General features: G+C 44.3%; 1 protein-coding gene across 19 annotated transcripts in view; it reads left to right on the top strand.

The window, feature by feature from the left end:
- Positions 1–19,792, top strand: part of Cobl (cordon-bleu WH2 repeat protein) — a 246,422-nt gene that overhangs the window by 30,626 nt on the left and 196,004 nt on the right. The window contains exon 1 of one of the 19 annotated variants that reach the window (XM_087583449.1): positions 5,716–5,847. Coding sequence (XP_087439575.1) covers positions 5,840–5,847 — 8 coding nt within the window. The 5' untranslated portion in view covers positions 5,716–5,839. 19 annotated transcript variants of the gene reach the window in all.

The following is a 19,792-nucleotide window of genomic DNA, read 5'->3' as shown; positions in this document are numbered from 1 at the left end:
CAGAAATGCAGAGAAGAAATGCCCTTCTGTCCTGTCAGCTGAGCTTGCTGTCCTCTGTGTTGATTATCAGCGCTTCGATATGGTAGGCCACTATGGGAAATTAGCCATGGCTACAGAATCTCATTAAATTAAGGGAGACCAACTCATGGGAGTAAAAAGCATATTCAGATATAATAATGATAATAATTATTATTTTATCTAGAGAAAAATGAGCAAAAACAACATGTATACTCGTCATACACTTGAAATTTTCAAAAGTGACCAAAACTTCTTTGGAAAATAATTAAATTGCTTAACAAAGCTTCCTGAGTTCCTCTTAAGTGCTTGGGCTCATACATCAGAAATAACTAAATAGGACACAATTAAGACAGATGTAGAGTCGTGATTGCACTCCCCCTACATATAGCCCAGCTGTAAACATGTTTGTAATTTTCTGACATCCCCCACTCATCGTCCCATGTGTCTGTTCACATGTGTATGACAAGCATACATGCTCCCTTTTATCTAGGAGCAAGACATACTTAAGAGCTCATCCCTAGGTTACTCCGCCCAACAGTGCCCCTCCCAGCCCTCCTACACTCCATGTTTATAACTCATTCTCTGGCACTGGGTCCCTACTCCTTTCCATGGATTTCTTGGTTTCCTGTGTGTATCTAGCCCCTCAGCTAGGCCACCCTTCTCCTTACCCTCCCAAACCAGTGTTCCTCAAAGAAAGAACAGAGCTGGGAAGGAAGGAAAGGCCTCTAAGGAGAGGCTGAGTGAGTGCTTCGCCCAAACAGTACTGATTGTACTGATACATCAAAGTTACACCGAGTTCTGGAAATGTGCTTTGGGCCATTGGACTTTTGATAGGTAAAAATCGCATGTCAATATAAATATTCATAATTAAAAAGACTGACAGTTGTGCTGATCTCAGTACCTTACATTACCATGCAACTCATACATGCATTCCCATGAATCTTTTAGATATAAAAACATCCAGATAATTAGAGGCTTGGAGACGTGTCCTTATCAGTTACTTTTGCCAGCATCCCTAGGGCCGAAAGTTTAGTAAAGCCTCTCACAAGCTCGTCCTCTTTGTGTTCTCCTTAGAAAATGTACAGATGGCAGGGCCTTGTCCCCCATGGGGTGGCTGGATGGGGAGTGGCTGTGCATAGGCTTCTGTTGGCCTCTTCACAGACATCAGACGAACCTGGGCTCCCAATTAAGTCCCAGTACTGCCAAGTTAAATATCATTGCATCATTTCAAACTATGGGGAAGTGCCGGGATAGGGTCTGTCCTTGGCTGATTGATGCCCCCCCCCCCAGCTTTGTAAGAGCCTACCTAGCATTTTTGCACTCAACATGGCACTGACTGACTTGGACTCCAGAGCACCTGTGGCCATCATAGAAGAGGCATGGCTCTATTCCTGAGCCTTGGCAAGAGCATCTCATCCTGCACTGAGACAGATGCTGGTCCTGGGGCCCTGATCTCTGGATGGTGCCTTCGTAGAGTGTTGTTGTAAAATATAAAAATAATAAAGAGTATTGTTGGTCTTTTACCCCGCTTGGTCCGCACAGCGGTGCCCCAAGATATCTGCTAGATATCTTGGCGGAAACACATCCCAGCCGCACTTTCTTACACTCAAACCCTCACATAAAAGAACACACAACACAATAATCTTTGACCCAATTGGTAAGATATAATTGCCCACTTAAACATACAAAGCTCAGTACTATCCATCCCTTGAGAACATTAATAAAACCTGTAAATACACAGAGCAGAAACTTAACATCACCTGCCATCTTGTCCTGCCACGGCTTCTCTGCCTCTCCTCCGCCCTGTCTCCTGTCTCTCTCTCCTAGTCTCCTCCTCTTCCTTCAAACTTCTCTCCCACCCATCCTTCCTTCTCCTCCAGTGACAGGCCTCCTTCTATCCTGTACCTTCCTCACCTGTGACATCATCCTACAGTAGAATCTGGTTAACAGCAAGGACAAGGAGGGCATGCACAATATCCGACTTAGCTTCCCTCCATGTGTGCTGTTGGACAATGGAGGCCTTCCTTCCTTTTGCTCATAGCTCGTACGAACCAAATCCTACTGGCTTATGTGTAAGCCTCAGATGTCTCTTCCCACTCCGTGGTGCAGGCCAAATTCTTCCTCTGGCATTGGGCCTAAGTGCCCTTAATGCTTGGTTGACACTGCGTCCAGTCTTCTCCTTGCTAATAGTGACCTGAAACTGTCCCTCTCTCCTCTGGAGGCATCTTCCTCCCTGCTTTAATATTCCCTTGACCTTTCCAACTTAACACCCTGCCCTGTCTTATAGCCACTCTCCAGTTCCACTGCAGCCCTCTCACCCTCAGCCAGGGTTCAGTGTAGGGGCATCCTCGACCTGGGTGGTCTCTGGCTTTCTGGTGGTCTTTGACATTTTCTGAAGGCTTGAATGACAAAGTAAGAGACACTGCTGTAAGATTTGGTGAGAAAGTCTAGCACCAGCAAGCCCTGAGGGCAAGGCGACTGTCCATCTGTGACTGAGTGCATGACATTACTAGGCAGGGGTCTCCTTGACCCAGCAGCTACCATGGTTAGCAACACTTCCTTTCCCAGATGTTTGAGCCATCCTACCCTTTCCTCATAGCTTTAGGGCCCAGAGTTATCAGAAGTTATAATGGGCCAAGGAGTCCTTTTCTTCATGTTCTCCAAAACAATAACTTGACGGGGTCAGGTACCTCATAAACAGGCTCAGAAGGTCCTGTGAGAGTGTGGATCATCCAGCCATCCAGTTTGTAAGTACCCAACGGAAAGAGAGTCCTTACAGCCCCTCTCTTACTCTAACAAAAATGCATAGTGTGGCCTTTTACAAAAGCCTCTCTTCGTTATGAGCTCCGGGATCTTCTTAGTAGATTCTCCAAGTATACCCTTTGTTGGGGAGAAACTAAAGATAAATTTGTAGAGAGAGGAGCGGGGGCTGATTGTTATCAGTGAATGAGTAAAAAGATAAATTCCTCCATAGTAAAAAGGACACTTCAGTTCCCACCTGAAAGGTTAGAGGAAGAAGGAAACAGGAAGGATGTCAGGGTTTGGGAAGAGGTTTTGGGGTTTCTACTACAAGGCAGAAACTACGGTTGCCGTCTTGTGGGGTGGGGCGCTATCTGTAATTGGGTTTTTTTCCCTCTCTTGCTGGAGGAGAGGTCAGCCAGATGAGATGCTGAGGTTTTTTCCTGAGCACTTGTCGCTGACCAGGCAATCTGCGTCTGAGGGCTGCCTGGTGCCCTGGGCATCTGGAATTAAGTTTCCTGGTAACTCTAATAGATGCCGAGAGCAGAGAATGCTTATGTCCATCTCATAGTGGCTCTTGGGCCAGTTTGCATTGTATGGCAGACACACTTGGGGGTGTCTTTTTCTCTGTGTGTTTCCTGAAGTCTTCTCTCCATCCTTGAAGGGCACCTCTTGCTCTGATGGGGGTCTTAATCCTCATCCTGTCTCTCCTGGCTCTACAAAGGCATGTGGCCACTTGGACTGTGGAGGCCAGAAGCCTGGAATAGTATATGACCCAGTTGGAAAGCAGGGCCATAACTGTGCATAGCATGTCACCCTGCCCTGGCAGATCTGAAAGCAGTGGATCCAAAAAGACAGCTCCAAGATATCCTAATTGTCAAAGAAAGAAGAAATAGAGAGAGAGAAAGTAAGAGAGAAAGAAAGACACTGAAGGGTGAGGTGTTCGATGTCTCAGTTTTGCATATGCATGGTGTCTCAAGGAGTTGATTCCAGTCAGGGAAGGAACTCCGCACTGGAACTGCCTGGTTCTCATTGGAGCTGCCCTTGTGCTCCTGTCTTTGTGAGCGGGCTTCTGGTGTTGCTCTCAAGTGTCTGGCATGGAGTAGCAATCTAGCTGTTTATGAACCCTGTCACCCGCTTCTCCCCCATCCTCTTCAGCTTTGTCTGCTTCTCTTCTGATGGTTCAGCCCCTGATGAAGTGGGCTCTTAGGCAGCCAAGAGTTCAACCCCAGATTGTTTATATTTTAAGTTGTTATCGCCGTGGGTGTTTCTCCTTTCAGACAAAGCCACGTAATTAACATGCGGACCTTCGAATTAAATCAAATTATTGGTGTCAAGAGAAGAATTCTTTTTATTAACAACGTGTCAAAATACTGCCTTGCATTTCAAAACATGGCAGAGTAACAGAGATTTAAACTAGTGTTTTCTAGAATGAAACCGTTGTTGGAGGCTGGGAGTCCCTGAACTTGGAATTCCTATGTGGAAGTGGTTTTACTTTTAAGAGTCCTCCACTGTGTAAGACAAAGATCGTGTTGAGCCTTTGCAGGAAGCGTGCTGAGTGGCAGACTTTAGTGAGGCTTTGTTGGTTGAGCGTTCCCAAGGGTAAGTCTCCGCACAGATGTCAGAGTTGTCGCCTGTGCTTGGCAGCAGGCACCCCCTCGAGGTGGCTTCTTTCTGCCTTTCTTTCACAGATAATTAATGGTTTCAACTTGGTGCCTTTGTTTGAAAGCAAGGGACTAAGAAGTAGAAAACAGTTTGGAGCCCATTGTGACACTAAAGAGAACCGATAGAAAGGAATTTGAGTGTGTGGAAACAATAACCGTGGGCAGAAGCGATGCCATCCTCAGGCCTGGGGTGACTTAGATATTGGGCTGAGAAAGTCTAGTGACCGAGTGGCGATCTTTGTCTGAGGCACAGGAAAGGAGTTGAGGAGTGTATTTATTTTGTGGGGAAGGTAGGAAGATAAGAAGGTTGATTGTTAGTTGGAAGTCCTCTTGTATCGAAGGGGGCAAGATACGACATGACAGTGAATTTCAGGCAAAGTGGAGTTCTTCAAGGAGAGGAGAGGAATGCCCAGCTCAAGGAATAGAAAAAGCGCGGCTGTGAAGGAGCCCACTATTGTCTTATGATACAAGGGAAAGGAAGAAACCCATGAACAAGTGGCCAAGGAAGACTGTATTTTCACAAGGAATACAGGCCTGTCCTGGCTTGCTTTTCTGTTGTTTTGATAGCCACCACGGCCAGGAGCAACTTCAGAGAGTAGTTTATTTTAGCTTACAGATTATAGTCCATCATTGAAGGAAACCAAAGCATGAATGTGGAGGCAGGAACTGAAAGAGAGGCCATGGAGGAGCGCTGCTTACTGACTGGGTCCCCTTGGCTTGCTCTGCGTGCTTTCTTGTACACTCCAGGACCGCATGCCTAGGGATGTCACCATCCACAGTCGGCTAGACCCTCCCATATCAATCATTCGTCAAAAAGGTGCTCCATAAACTTGCCTACAGGTCAATCTGATGTAGGCCACTCCCTGATTGATTTTTTTTCCCTCCTTGCCTGATGATGGTAGCTTGTGTCTCCAAAAAGCAAAGCGAAAATAAAAATAAAACGAAACAAAACAACGGACAAGCCCAAAGCCCAACCGTAAACTGGGGTTGGGATTGGGGGTTGGTGTCACCAGAAAAAGGACTGCTAGATGCAGGAGTTGGGATGGTTCAGTGACACTTAAAAATAAATCTCTAAAATAGCTTTTATGAGATGTTGGAATTCCAAGACCACTGAAGTGATTGGGTATTTTAGGAATTGTTTTTGATTATCAGACAATTTAGGCACGTTAACTGTTTCCAAGGGGGTAAAATTAGTTTGTCTCTGGCAAAGCTTGCCACTCTCGTTTAGAATCTCGATTCTTAAATGCCCGCTAGACCCAGCCTCTATAAATAAGCAGCAGATGAGCTGCCCAGTCCCCCTGGTAGGATGAGCTGAGCCTAGAGGAACCGTTTTCTGTCTGAAAGTGGAGGCCGGTAGAAGGGAGTGAGTCTGACCAGTTTTTCCATGACCGGACATCTGCAAGAGTTTTCTCCTCAGGATGTCGCTGTAGGTACCAGTTTCTTTTATGATAAATGGAGAATCTTAGATAGTGGCATTTCTTACCTCGGACACCTTGACAGTAGATAGCATTGCATTTTGAGATGGCTTTTCCGGTTACCATCTAACATATCAGAACAGGCACATGTTTTGGTTATTGTTTCTGCTGCTGCTCCGGTGGCATTCCATCACGGAAGCACACGTCGAGGAAAAGGGGTCCCGTGGCGTCTCCTCCTGTTCCCTTTAGGCGGTGGATTGTGAATGGCCTTGCCAGGACTCTGGGGACAGGTGCCAGTATGCAGAGAAGGACCTGAAGACAGCATATACAGGGATACCTGGGCTCCTCTGATCTGGCTTGCTCAGCTCGTGCCTATTAGATATTTTAGATGTCAAGGGAGGGAATATTCCCTGATATTTTAGGATTTAGGCTAGAACCAGGTGATCTTTGGATTAAGCGATCTCTGAATCAGTCCCTTTCCTGAATTAGTTTGCTCTGGGTAATCTGAATTTTCTCCTTGAAACTTCAAATTAAAATAGTTTTATCTTACCTGTGGTGGAGGGTTCAAAGGGCTAACTCCTTCTAGTTAGTTCTGAACTCCATAAAAATCTGATTTTGGTCTCTTCAGAGTGAAAGTAATAGGGAGCCAAGGATCTGATTGCCTGTGACTAAATAGCCTACCTCTGAGCTGTGAGAGCCCTTGCCTGGCTAAGCCCACACTCAATGTGTAAAAGTCTCAGCTTGAGTGGGCCATGCACACCTGAAGTAGCCGTGAGCGTAGGGCCCCTTAGGCCCTCTCTGTGTTAACCGGAGCTCTCTTCAATGTCAGTTTGCAGTGCATTTACAAGGACGGGTCAGCCTTTTGATAGAGGCCCATGGCCAGAATTCATATCTGTGGGCTTCTAACAGCCTAAGAACTATATATAATCCAATGTGGTAAAACCCGATATTTGGCCTTTATGCCATTAATAATCTCTTCCAGTTCCCTCTCGGTGACCTGAGAATTTTAGATAGTGTCATTTCTTACCTCAGACATGACAGTAGATAGCATTGTATTTTGAGATGGCTTTTCCGGTTACCATCCAACATCTGCTTACTTTGGTTTATAATTTTTAGCAGCTCTCCAAGGTTTTCCGTAAAAACTTTGATTTGTTGTAAGAATACTTCTATTGGTAGTGTGCAGCCGTAATCTTAGTATACAAGAGGCATAGGCGGGAAACTTGAGTATTGCTAAATTTAATCAAAAAATCCCATGTTCAATAAGAAACTGTGTCTCAAAACACAAAGTGGTGATCAATTGAGAAAAGCTCCTAACATTGATCTCTGGCCTCCAGTACTTGCATATATGTATGTATACACCCTCAGGAACATGTGCGGACACACATGCACACACGATTTTTTAAATGTAATGGAAACTAGGTAAAAAAAATGAAAATCCAGGTTATTATCAATGTTTGTCAAGCAATGCCATTATAAATTCTTTTAATAAAAAGAACTTTCAAAATAATTTTTTTAAAAAAACGAGCCACTTCTAGTCCCTCTCTTCAGCTATTATCTTCTGTCACACTGTTTAAGTGCTGTAGCCATTACCTGCCTGGCCTAAGCCGTTTGGGAATGACGGAGGTGGCTTTTAGTGATGATGTCCTTGCCTCACAGTCAGGCCTCTAAAGGAGCCTGGCAGAAGTTCCAAAGCAAGAGCTGAGGAAGTGGTTCACAAGAAGATGTGCAGCCCGCAACTTGCAAGCTGGAGTGCCCTACCCAGTGTTTGGATTTCCCCTGTAGGACAGCAGTCAGCAAGCACTTTGGCAGAGGGTCAGGTAGTAAATGTTTCCAGCTCCGTGGGCCATCTGTCTCCCAGGGACTCCTTGGCTCTCCCGTGACATCCATGGCCACTGAGCAATTCGTAAATGAGTTGTGGCTGGGTTCCAGCGCTCTTTTGTCTATGGGTGGAAGAACTTGAATGTTTTGAAATGTGGACTAGGAAATATTATTTGTTCTCTTGTTTTCTCCCCAATGGGTTTTAAAAACTTAAAAGCATTTTTAGGGTGCTTCTATGCTGGGAAATTGGGAAAATTTGGAATATCTTGTATACACCTACTGCCGTTCGTCTTCTTCCTTTAAAATTTTATTTATTCTTGCATGCATGTGCGTATGTGTGTGGGGTGGGGCGGGGTAGTACCATGAAGGAAGAGAAGAGGGCAAGTTGAGCAGTTGTTTCTCTTCTACTTTTGCATAGGTCCCATGGATGGAACTCAGGTAGTAAGTACCTTTACTTGCTCCCCCATCCATGTCTCCTTTTAGGAGACGTCTATTTCAGAGTAGTAAACACCAAGATTTATGTTTCAGAGAAAGCAGGTTGAGGTTAGACCCATGTTGCAGAGACAGTCTGTCATTTCCTCAGAACCTGATTCCTAGTGGTTCTCAAGCAGGCCCTGCACTAACGATGCTTTTCAGATATTCAGACACCAGTCTGCTGGAGAGCCTGCATTTGTAAGACGGTCTGCAGCCACAGAGCAGAGGGAACCAAAGCTTGTGAACCAGTGTGCCAACCCTGCCCGTGCAGGGCGTCAGCGGGGAAGCTTCTGTGCTGTGAGACCTGTCAGTTAACAGGACTGGAAAGGAGGATGTGCAGCAGCTCACTTCTCCCTGCCAAGAAAGACTGGCCTGTCCACATTCCCTAGCTAGTCACCTCCATGTTTTGTCTACACAGATAAACTTAAGAAAAGCAACTTCTTAATATTTCGGCACTGTGTGTTGGGAGCAGACATATTTCTCTCTGTGTATATGTGCATATCCATGTGGGTGTATGTGAGTCTTTGCATATATGTGTGTAGAAGAGGTGCACTTTACATATTTTTTAAACAGTTTTTCATCAGATGGGACCTCATCAACTGCCGTAGGCTAGGCCAACCCCAGACATCTACCTGTCTCAGTTCCCCAATTCTGGGATTATAAAATTACCACCATGCCTGACTTTCTTCACATGTTGTAGAGGTTAAAATTCAGTCCTCATATTCATGCAAAAAGGCACTTTAACTGACTGAGCTGTATTTCCCACCTGCTTAACATTTTTAAAATCTTATAATCTTACCTTTTTAAAAGTTAGATAATAAAATGTGTTTTGCGTGCTGAGTAATTTTCCTAGTGAATTTGTTATCAAATGAGCACCGAGGAAAATGGAGTTTTGAACCTTTCAGATTGCCCCTTTCAAAGCTTCAGTTTCCACGTTCAGCCTCTGTCCTGTCAGCATCCCGGTTTTCTGTAGAAATTGTCTATTAAACTCCACTTTTGAAGATTGAAATCTGACAGCAGGTTATTAAATTCATGTTTGCATGCCATCTCTCCAAGGGGCATTTGCGTTTGCTCCCTTAATACTGTCTGAGGTGTGAGCGCGCCAGAGGTGTATGTCCTCTGCCAGAATCCGGGCTATGCTCTCTCACTGTCACTTCCCCACAGGACTCCTGAAAGCAGTGCTTGACACACGGTAAGCACATATTAAATATGGCAGTGAATGAGCATATTGAGGAGACTTGGAACCGAGTCCAGGAATCCGCGAGTTTGGAAAGAACCTCATTTTGAAAGTTCTTCTGAATGGACGGCTGCTCCTCACCACCTCAGAACTGGTCCTGGCACAGAGCTTTGGAATCTTTAAGCTGAATAAAGAAACTTTTCAGCCTTCTCTTCCCTTCTGAAAAGGATATATTTTATTTTGTTTCAACCAATCCCCTGTGTATTTTGTTGGGGACTCCAACCTCTCTCCCATTCCAGGAGGCTTTGCTTGGGGGAAGTGTGTTAGTAACAGCGCAGCCACGTTAATACAAGTCCATGTCGGAAGCGAGCTGTGTACGTGGATTCCAGACAGAAACCTGTGTTTTGGAAAGGCTTAGGCAGCTTATTCTCATTCTGCTGACTTGAAGAAGGGAGAAGCTGCCCTGGGTGTTTTTCTACCTTTACACGGACAGCCTTCAACTATCTTAGGATTTTCTCGTGTGTGTGTGTGTGTGTGTGTGTGTGTGTGTGTGTGTGTGTGTGTGTGTGCGTGCGTGTGTGCGTGCGTGTGTGTGTGTGTGTGTGTTTCTTCCTGAGTTCTTCAGCCTCAGAGACAGGACAGACACTTTGTTGATCACACACATGGGGAGAGTTGGTAAAACACAACACTGGTTTTCTAATTGAAAAGCATAACCAGACATAGAAGGAGTTGATAAAGGACCCACAGAAAACTGTTTCCCTTTCGTGACTCTGATTGTCTCTAAAGAGCTATGATGATAAGACCAAGAAGTCTTCATTTATTGTTTCTTGCCTTAAACTAAGCAGCTCTTGTCTCTTTACTGGGAACCAGCCTGGAAGAGGTAAGCCACAAGAGTGGGAGTGAGGCTAACGTGGCATTGCTTCTTCAGTGTGTCCCCACCCCTGTCTGGGAAGGCAACACCCAGACTTGAATACATGCCTCACATTCCTGTCAGCGGGGCCAGTGAGTGGCACTGGGTGGTGGCTCGAGTCTCATTCCTTCTGTTACTTACAGAACCACGATAAGCAGTTCCTTGCAGTACCACACTCCCCCCGCCTTTCTGGCAGCCACTGCTGTATGTGACCCAAGAGCAGAGACCTCCAGCTGTGGGTTGCCTCAAGGCCTGGCAGCTTTCTGAACCATGCTAGAAGGGATGGGACACTGGTTTCCTGTCATTGGCAAGGTGTCCTTGGCAAGGAGGGGAAGAAGGCTATAGGTTCCTTATCACCTCATCACAAGACCCAGGCACGGATTCCTTACTCGTTCCTTTGTTTGAGCTATGTTATCCCAGGTGGTTGAGTGGCAAACTTGCCAGTGCCTTGTGATCCAACTGGGTTTTGGCAAGAGAATGTTTACTGTGATTTTATTCTTTCCAGGGGTCTATTCTGTATGCATCCTGTAATGCTCACAGTATACTAATAATGTGCCCATGATTTATACATAATTAAGTATACAGAAACGCAATTGTGATGTGGACCTTGCTTGCTGGACCAGATAGAGACTGGCTTCTGTCCTTGGATTGGACCCCTGGGGTTGTTATGGAAACAGCCCTTCAGTTTGAAAGGCTTACCTAAGTAGACAGAGTTTTCTGACTTTCCAGTCTTGTCCTGGAAAGTCAAATCTAAGGAAATGAAAGACAGTGATGGAGATTGTTTTAATGATGATTGTTTTGTGGCAGAATCTCACTCCATAGTCCCAGCTGGCTTGGAACTCATTATATAGATTAGTTTGGCCTTGAATTCATGGAGATCCTCCTGCTTCTGCTTCTTAATCCTGGCATCAAAGGTGTGCCCTTTCCTGTTACTTATGGGATTATCTACTGACACACTCTTGCTTATGTGAAGCATTAGAGTGGCGGAAGGTAGATTGACCAATTGAGATGACCTTTGACTCCTTTGAGGGTTAACCCAAACCCATTTGGAAATTTGACCAAGACACAAGATGAAATGGCTCTGCTTTTGTAATTATGTAACTTAGCCGTGTAATAAATCACTGGTTGAAACTAAGAGACATGAAATTAGGCCGCTATAGTATTAATAGGGTATATAAAAGTGGGACTCACTTTTTGTCCCTCGTTTCTGTCAATTTTACAAATTTGCTTTCCCATATTCCTCCTAAGGCAACTAAGTTTCGTTATCTCAATAAAAACGTAATTCTCCACAGTCTATACTCCACAGCACTCAGAGGCAAGTTAGAGAATGGGTACAAGTTGGTGCTTTGGCCAGCTCTCTCTCCATTTGCGCTTGGGAGGATAGGTGTCTTTGCACTAGATCCCTGTGTGCAAAAGGGCACACAGCAGCCAGCAGAAAGCTCTCTTCTCACCTTGTTCTTTAAAGTAACTGCTGGTTGACCTTTAAAGCAAGCAAGTCACCAAACAAAACCCAATAATAACAATAACAATAATAATACATGTTCTGAATAAGTCTTTTGCCTATAAAAGAATTAAATTTCAATCTGTTTCTGTTACAGAAAATAATGATGTTTTGTGATTAATTTGCTCCTATACAGGTTGTTAATTACCAAATTGAAATATTTCCACAAGTGTCATTAGGTAATTGAAATGCTACAGTTTGTCCTGGTGTTCTAGTGAATACTAAATACTGTATTAGCTCAAGAAGGGTTGCAGGGTTGTAAATTACTGTGAAAGACATTGTAAGTCAAAATATAGAAGAAATCATGGGGTACCTGGTTTATTATAGGTGTAGAGATACTGTTTCCTTAGGTTGCATTAGTGGATGTACATTTTATCATAAAGTTACAATGTATCCACATAGACTATATCAATCTGTGGAAATTTTGAGCTCCTTGTTGAAGCTTGAGAGCCATAGTAGGGAGGGAAATTACAGGAAAAAAATATTGCCCATACAACTTCAACTGGGAGTACCTGCCTTCACTCCCCATCCTTTTGCACTGAGCAGCAAGAGCCTAGATTTCTAAAAGAACAGAATTTCACACAGTTTCCCCTTGCTCTCCTCCTCAGACTGAGATGAGCTCTGTTCCCAGGACTGGGGACACTGTCTCATCTAGAGCAACATTTGTGTTCTCCAGCCACTAGCTGATGAGCATTCTGTTCTAATCCTGGTGGTGGTCTCTCTGCTGAGCAGAAACAGGGGTAGGAGCCAGTGGTTGGGGACCATCTCCTCGAGTTTTGTACCAACTCTGTACTCTGAAGTCCTTGGGGGTGGGGGTGGGGGTGGGGGCAGGGACACAGGTGCCACCAGCCTTGAGCACCAAGGGATGAACCAGGTGAGAACATGACCAAGGGTAATATGGCCCTGTCCCTGAGGTTCTGCCTTGTGGATTTTCTTGAGTAAATTGTCAGAAGTGGCCTTGAGGAGGGCCACATGTGACTGATCTATGCAAGGAGGGTACCTGGAGTCTCTGGGTTTAAGAGAAGGCCTCTAAGGCACTTTGATTTCTACAAATAATTTATGACATGTTTGCTATGTGATTTAGGAGTGTGTGTGTGTGTGTGTGTGTGTGTGTGTGTGTCTGTCTGTCTGTCTGTCTGTCTGTCTGCGAGTGATGAGCCTGCTGTGCATCTTTCAACACAGTGTGTTTGTTTCATCCACATTGATTGCAGCCCAGCTAGTGTCTGGATGCCATCAGCTTTAAAGAGAGTGAAGGCATCACTTTCACTTAGCTTCAGGTGTTAGGGACTATCTTTATAGTTAGCATTTTATTTGGCAGTGAGCATCTGCTGGTGACGGGGCCGGGACAGACCTGAGTTGGAGTGATGGCTCCATCCCTTGCTAGCTATCTTGTGTTTTGACAGTTGCTTAACTCGTCTCAGTTTCATCTGTAAAAAATGAAAAAGAACCCCTCCCTTATGGGTTGCCCTGAAAAAGCCAAGGAGACTGTGTGTCTGGGTGCCTGCCTATCTCTTCCCCGAGCTTAGAGTACGAATTCCATTCGTATTAGTTATCTCCTCTCCCTCCTTTGAAATGGGGGATAACTAATGCCAGCTACTTTTGCATGGATATGATTATGAAATGTTTGAAAGTTGCCAAAATGGTGTTTGGTGACACTAGACTTGTGGGACCATAAGTGGGACAATCTAACAAGACTAGTCTGGCCGGTTCTTTCTACCAGCCTTTAAGTCCTTGAACGTGAGCAAGGCTGACAGGGCTGAAACTCAGAACCTCACAGCACAGCTGGAGTTCATATTCTCATAGCTTTTGAAATCCCCAGTAAAAACAGTTGAGATTCGTCTAAAAGTCTTTTTTGCAATTTACCCTGAAGCAGAGCCCTCTACCTGCTCCATGAGCAGGTGACTTGCTACCCCCTCCCCCTTTCGTCTAGGAAGAAGTTATGAATAGTTCCCTTTGACAGAATTTGTCTCTGAGTAGTCTCTAAAGTCGTCACTAATTTGAGACCGTAGTTGAGGTAGCTGACCTTGGTCTGTCTCCTGGAAAGCCCTGGCTCTCCACAGGGTATGGATCCTAAGGCCCATGCTGTATCTGCAGCACGTGAGGATCCAAGCCTGGATTTGGAGGGACCTTGGAAATCTACTTGTCCAGGTAGTGAAGTGACGTAGTGAATTTAGCATAGCTGTATCAGTTGTGCATGGTTATCATGAACCAGACAGCATGGGGATCATAAGACACCTTGATCATAAGACACCTCGAGATAAAACACAGCAGTACACTCTGGTCTATAAGCATGCCACTTGGTTTCCCCAGCTCCTCCCTCTCATCTCTGGTTCCTATTTTCACATGTTCTCTAAACAAACTTGCTGTCTACACATCCCCAGATGGGGCCACACAGGAGCCAAAACTGCTAAATGGAATCTGGACTTCTTATTTATTCCATCTCTATCCCTGGCATGATGAGGGGCCCTGCCTTTTCTCTGCCAGGCAAAGAGAGCTGTTAGAGTCATCTTGCGTTTACTCATTGACTTGGGCTTCACTCTCTCACTGAACATTCAGCCAGCACACTTCCGTATGCTCAAAGTCACCCTTTCTGCCTTGGCCTCTTCGACTTGTGTGTCACTATGCTTTCACTATTGTTCAATCATCTAATAGATAGTGACTGTAGACCCACTACCCACTAATACATAACACGTGGAAATACAGCCATAGATAGTACATCAAAGTCTCATCAAACCCTATATGTTCTCCATATATTCTAGTCGGGGAAACAGATGTTAAATATACTGATGTAAAATATGAAAGCAGATGGAAAAGAATGTAACACGGCTGTTTGGGTAGATGGTCTGCAGAGCTTTTCTGAGAGGCATTGCTATGTACAGAACTCAGTGGAGATAGCAGTGAACCATCTGGGGGTGGAGCATGTCTAGTGACCTGGGATTTAGTTTAGTTTGGCAGGTCTAACTAAGACTAGGAAGGCCAGCAGCATCACTGCAGTGATTGGGCCTTAGGAGAAATACCAGTTGAGGTAGGAAATCTGGGCAATGGTGGAGAAGTAGGTGTGGATAGATTCTAAAGCTCAGAAGATATCTCTGGGAGAGTCTGAGGAGAAGCATAGGGTGTGATCTGATCCCACCAGAGAAGCATTCCAGGGAGGTCACAGCCAAAGGTGTTTGCTGTCTCTTTACTGGCCTGTCTGTTGTCTTCTGAGTGTTTTCTACAACCGCTTGGTTAAGCTCCTAGCCACCCCTCTGTTTCTAGTTTCCCGTCCGTAGTGACCAGGATGCTCACTAAGGTGAAGCCACGCCTGCAAGCTCAGTTGTTGAAATGGCCAGAGATGTTTCCTCTTGGTTCATACCCTTCATCCCATGCTGTTCTTTAAAACACAGCTCAACGAGCACCTTCAGATCTTAGCCAGGAGCCACCATTCTCTTCCTTAGGCAGACAGTGTTCCTACTCTTAACTTGAGCTCCTGGAGTCTACTTAGGTATTTTCTGTGTTTAGCACGCTGTTGGGGTTGGAACTCACTCTGTCTCACTGTACCTCTACAAGGGCCTTTGACTGTGTGCTTCCTCAGGGCGCTTGCTTTTCCTTCTTTGACTCTATGATATTCATCTTTATTGTGACTGCTTAGGAATCTCAGTATCCCATCTGCTACTGTAGGGACTGGCATTGTGCACTTTGGTTTCTGCTCTTGTGAGCAGTTGTGGGGCCTTTTAACCCCTCATCTGTTTCAGATGCAACTAAAAGGATACAGGAAACTCGTGACTGACCCGCTGCCTTTGTTGTAATGTATTGGTAAGGTCCCAATCCAAGAAACACAGGGATTCCTTACCTGCAGCAGGAACTGTCAGATGGGAAGGGGTTTTAAGCTGAACAATTACAAGGTAACTGAACTTCTCCCTAGAGTACCTGCCGTCAGTGAACCAGTCTGTCACCTTCATTAAGCCGCAAAGATTCTTCATCTAGGCTTATGGTTCCTGTTAGTGGTGGTGTCAAAACTAGCTCTGCCTCCTGGTGGACTCCTTCTGAGCAAAGACTACATCTAGATCTGCTTTTGTACGAGACAGGATAAGTAACGCATGGTAGCCAGAAGGGAGCTATGGTCTCCAGTAATAGCACCACAAGCACACAGCTCTCCCATGTTAGTTCTTCTTCGCGATTTTGGCTTCTAAATCCTAACTCAAAACAGTGTTGGTGCAGTTGTTGCCTCTCCATCAAGTTGTAAGATTGGGTTCTGCCTCCCGGGGACTATGTGTACCAACAGGGGACTTCTCTGATGCACAAAGGCTCGCTCGTGACACTGCAAGCCTGATTTCAAAGGATCCCGGTGAAGAGCAGTTGGAGCAGCTCCTATTGAAGTGGCATGACTGGATGGATCTTTGTGCCTTTGGCTTCAGCCTGTTATTTAGCTCACTTCACATAGAGTTGAGGATGCTAATATTTTTTTCTTGTCAGATGAAGTACCCAAGGCAGGATGACACAGGGCCAGCTTAAAGAATGGGTAGCTTTGTTGCATTCTGGGAACAGTGCCTTTGTGCTGGGAACTGACAGGACTTCAAAATCCTGCTAATGGCTTTCCAGAGTGCATCTCAGAAATCCTAACCAAAAGTAACGTTATTAGAGTGGGTGAAAATAGATTCGAGCCCTGTCACAGGGCACATAACTACCTGCTGGTCCAGGGGTTGAGGCCAGTGTCACGGTATTGTAGCCCTGCTGATAGGAGGTGAACATCCCACTCTACAGGATGAGTAGGGCTGGGATTCCTGCTGGTCAGCTGAGGGACTGTGAAGGGTGAGACCACCTCTAGAGCCTGAATTGCCCTTGTATGGATAGCAGGATGGTTTTCCTTTAACTGTAATCTTTTAGGATATGATACACAGAGCTCTGGTCGTAATTCATTGGGAACCTCATGAATGAATGTACATGCCATGAGGTCAAGGCAACTGGTCTACCAGCAAATAATTAAGGCCTGGATGGTGCCATTTCCTATAGTGTCTGAGGGCACTTGTTCAGAGGAGACATGGCAAAGACTGCAGTGTGACTGCTTGGCCGTTTGCCCAGAGAAAGATGAAGAAAAGCTCTCAGACTGGCTGAATATCACTGTGCATCCAGCAGTACCCCAGATACACTTACAGACATTTCCTCACTTTATTCTCACAGCAACAGCAGCGTGAGGTAGCTGGGATGATGCCTCTTTCAGTCACAATGTGCATTCAAAATGATTATTTTTAGTCAAAGGAATCTGGCATGTTCTAAACAGCAGGCTCAGAAATAGCATAAGATGTTCAGATTATTTCAGGCTTAGCAAAAATCCCATGGTTCAGGTTCTTATTAGTAATTTTGGGAACTATATGTTTGACTAACAGCTTGGCAGAGTCCTTTTAACCAAGCGAGGGAGAATACATAGATATGAGGGAATGTTAATGCTTGTAAAATGTGGGTAGGGCCTCTAAATATCACCCAAGGAGTAAAATACCACTGAACCAAGCACCCATCTAGCACTCTGTTGAGTCTGAACGAGACTTCCAAGTGTTTGCCTACAAAGTCCCTTCTGGAGGTCAGAAGGAAGCCGGGATGCTAATGAATGGGCCGTGAGACATAGGACTATGCCTTTACAATGGCCAAGAACTAGCAGGTTCCTTTCGAGAGAATTCTAGTTACCCACAGCTCTGATATTTGGTCTTGAGGATCCTTGGAGAGAGTTTAGTAGATCACTTGCCTACCCTAGTGGAGATAAATGAAAGATGAATTCAAAGAGAGTGCCAGAAGATGCATATAGATTTATCTGTGGGTGGGTTTTGTTTGAAGTCTGGTCAATTTAGTTTGTATCGTTTTTATTTGATTTAGTTCAAACACACAGTTGAATGTTGAAGATAAGATTTTGTCTGTTGGTTATAAATAAGAAACACGTTCTCCGAGGTTCTTTGAATTTAGGACCTGATTAAATACAAATCACCTCTTTCCGCAATGACAGCGTCACATTTAGTTAAAGGGCAAATTCCCTATATTCTGTTCATTTATACCATAACTATATTCATAGCCTTAGCTTACCTTCTAAAAATACTTTGTAGCAGTCATAAAAATAAAGAGGAAACTCACTGCTGACCAACATAGAGTGACTTCTAATAGTCACTGTTAGAGAACAGAGCAGTCAGAAGCTGTTCCAGGTATGATGCCTTGGAGGAATAATTAAAAACATAGGAATAAAAACATCTTTATTTTCTTTTAGGGGAAAACATATGAAGAGAAATAGTAGGTATCTGTTGGATGAGAATAGAAATGGGACCTTCCCAAATATACCTCTTTATATGACTTTAATTCTGAGCTGTGGTGTTTTACATAGTCAGAAAACAAGATAGTGTCAAAGTTAAAGTGAATTATGAAGAAGCCGAAAAACAAAAACAAGAGCACAGTCTGAGCATATAAAACTGATAATACAATTGAGACTGTTCTACATAGCTGCAGTGAAAACTTGCATAAAACTTAGTATCATGAACCTAAATGTCCTGAGAAAATACAGCCAACTCAGGAAGGCCAAAGTAATCTTGGAAGAACAGTAAACAGCATCCTAGGACTTTGTTCTACCTGATTTCAGTGGGAGTAAGTAAAACCTTTCAACCAGCATTGTCAGGCAACCAGCATTGCCAGGCAACCAGCATTGCCAGGCAACCAGTGTTGCCAGGCAACCAGTGCTGCCAGGCAACCAGTGTTGCTAGGCAACCAGTTCTGCCAGGACACCTGTGTACCCACATGCAAAAGAATGAAGCTGGATTCAATATTTATACTATACAGACATGCAGTGGGTCACACACTGAAATTTAAACTTATTAAGTGTAGTATTATTATCATGCATGTGTGTGTACACATACACCAGGAATTGAGTGTGGATGCGTGTGATGCACTGCATAGAATAGTATTTTGTGGAGTCAGTTCTCTCCTTGCACTTTTAAATGGGATCCGGGAACTGAACTCATGCTGTCAGGTTTTTGCACTAAGTACCTTTATCCGTGGGCCCAGATCATGGACCATAATGTAAAAAAGCTAAAACTGAGAAAATTTTTAGAAGAAAACAAGAATAAAATTTTGGGATCTTGAATTAGGAAAATTACCTTAAAACATTAATAGCAGGTACACAGACGACCAACAAAAACATGGACAAATTAGATATGCAAACATGTGCTTCGTAGATCACTATGAAGAAGGCGAAAATGTCATCCGTGGACTGTTTTCAAATGCTTGCCTGTTTTTATATGATGCAGGGACTTCATTCTGGAACCTTCCATCAGATCTCTTCCATCTCTCTTGTAAAATGTCAGCCTGGTTGGAAAATTGCCAAAGGTTTTCTGCAGATATTTCTCCAAAGGAGATATCCAAATTGTTGATAAGCACAAGGGTTGCGCCTGATTCTATTAATGATCGAGGCCATGCGAAGGAAAACCATGTGAAAGGTGTCTGAAAACCCGTTAGAGTGGCTGCCATAGAGGAGACAGCAACAGTTGCCACCAGGAAGGTGAAACAACCAGAACCCTCATGCTTCTCTTGTGGGGACACGTAGTTACTTTGAAAAAGTGGTTTGTAAGCCTTCAAATTATTCAACACAGGTTGGCCATATGACAGCAATTTTATATACAAACATATGTCTGGTGCAAAAAAATTTGTGCTCCCATATGTTAATGGCAGTATCATTTACCAAAAGGAAGCAGCATAAGCAATCAAAATGTCCACCAACTACTGAATTCATAGTCACAGTGTGGATGTTCGTACAGTGGGATATTCTGTAGCACTCAAGATAACCAAGTGCTAATTCATGGTGTAGTTATGAGCATAAACTTTGAAAATATCCCATGCTATGTAAAAGAAGCTAGCTACAAAGGCCACAAATTATATGGTTCCATCTATATGAAATGTCTATAATAGACAAATACAGAAAAAAAGATCAATAATTGCTTGGATCTAAGGAATTAGAAGCATGACATATGGAAAGATCGAGTGTATTTTGAGCTTGGAATTCCTAGAGAAAAGAGCTATGAAGTGTACAGGAAATTCAGATATCTGAATTGGTTTACTTAAATTTAT

This window comes from Rattus norvegicus, chromosome 14 (assembly GCF_021556685.1).
Source record: "Rattus norvegicus strain SHRSP/BbbUtx chromosome 14, alternate assembly SHRSP_T2T, whole genome shotgun sequence".
NCBI lineage: Eukaryota > Metazoa > Chordata > Mammalia > Rodentia > Muridae > Rattus > Rattus norvegicus.
This window is presented reverse-complemented; position numbering and strand designations above follow the sequence as displayed.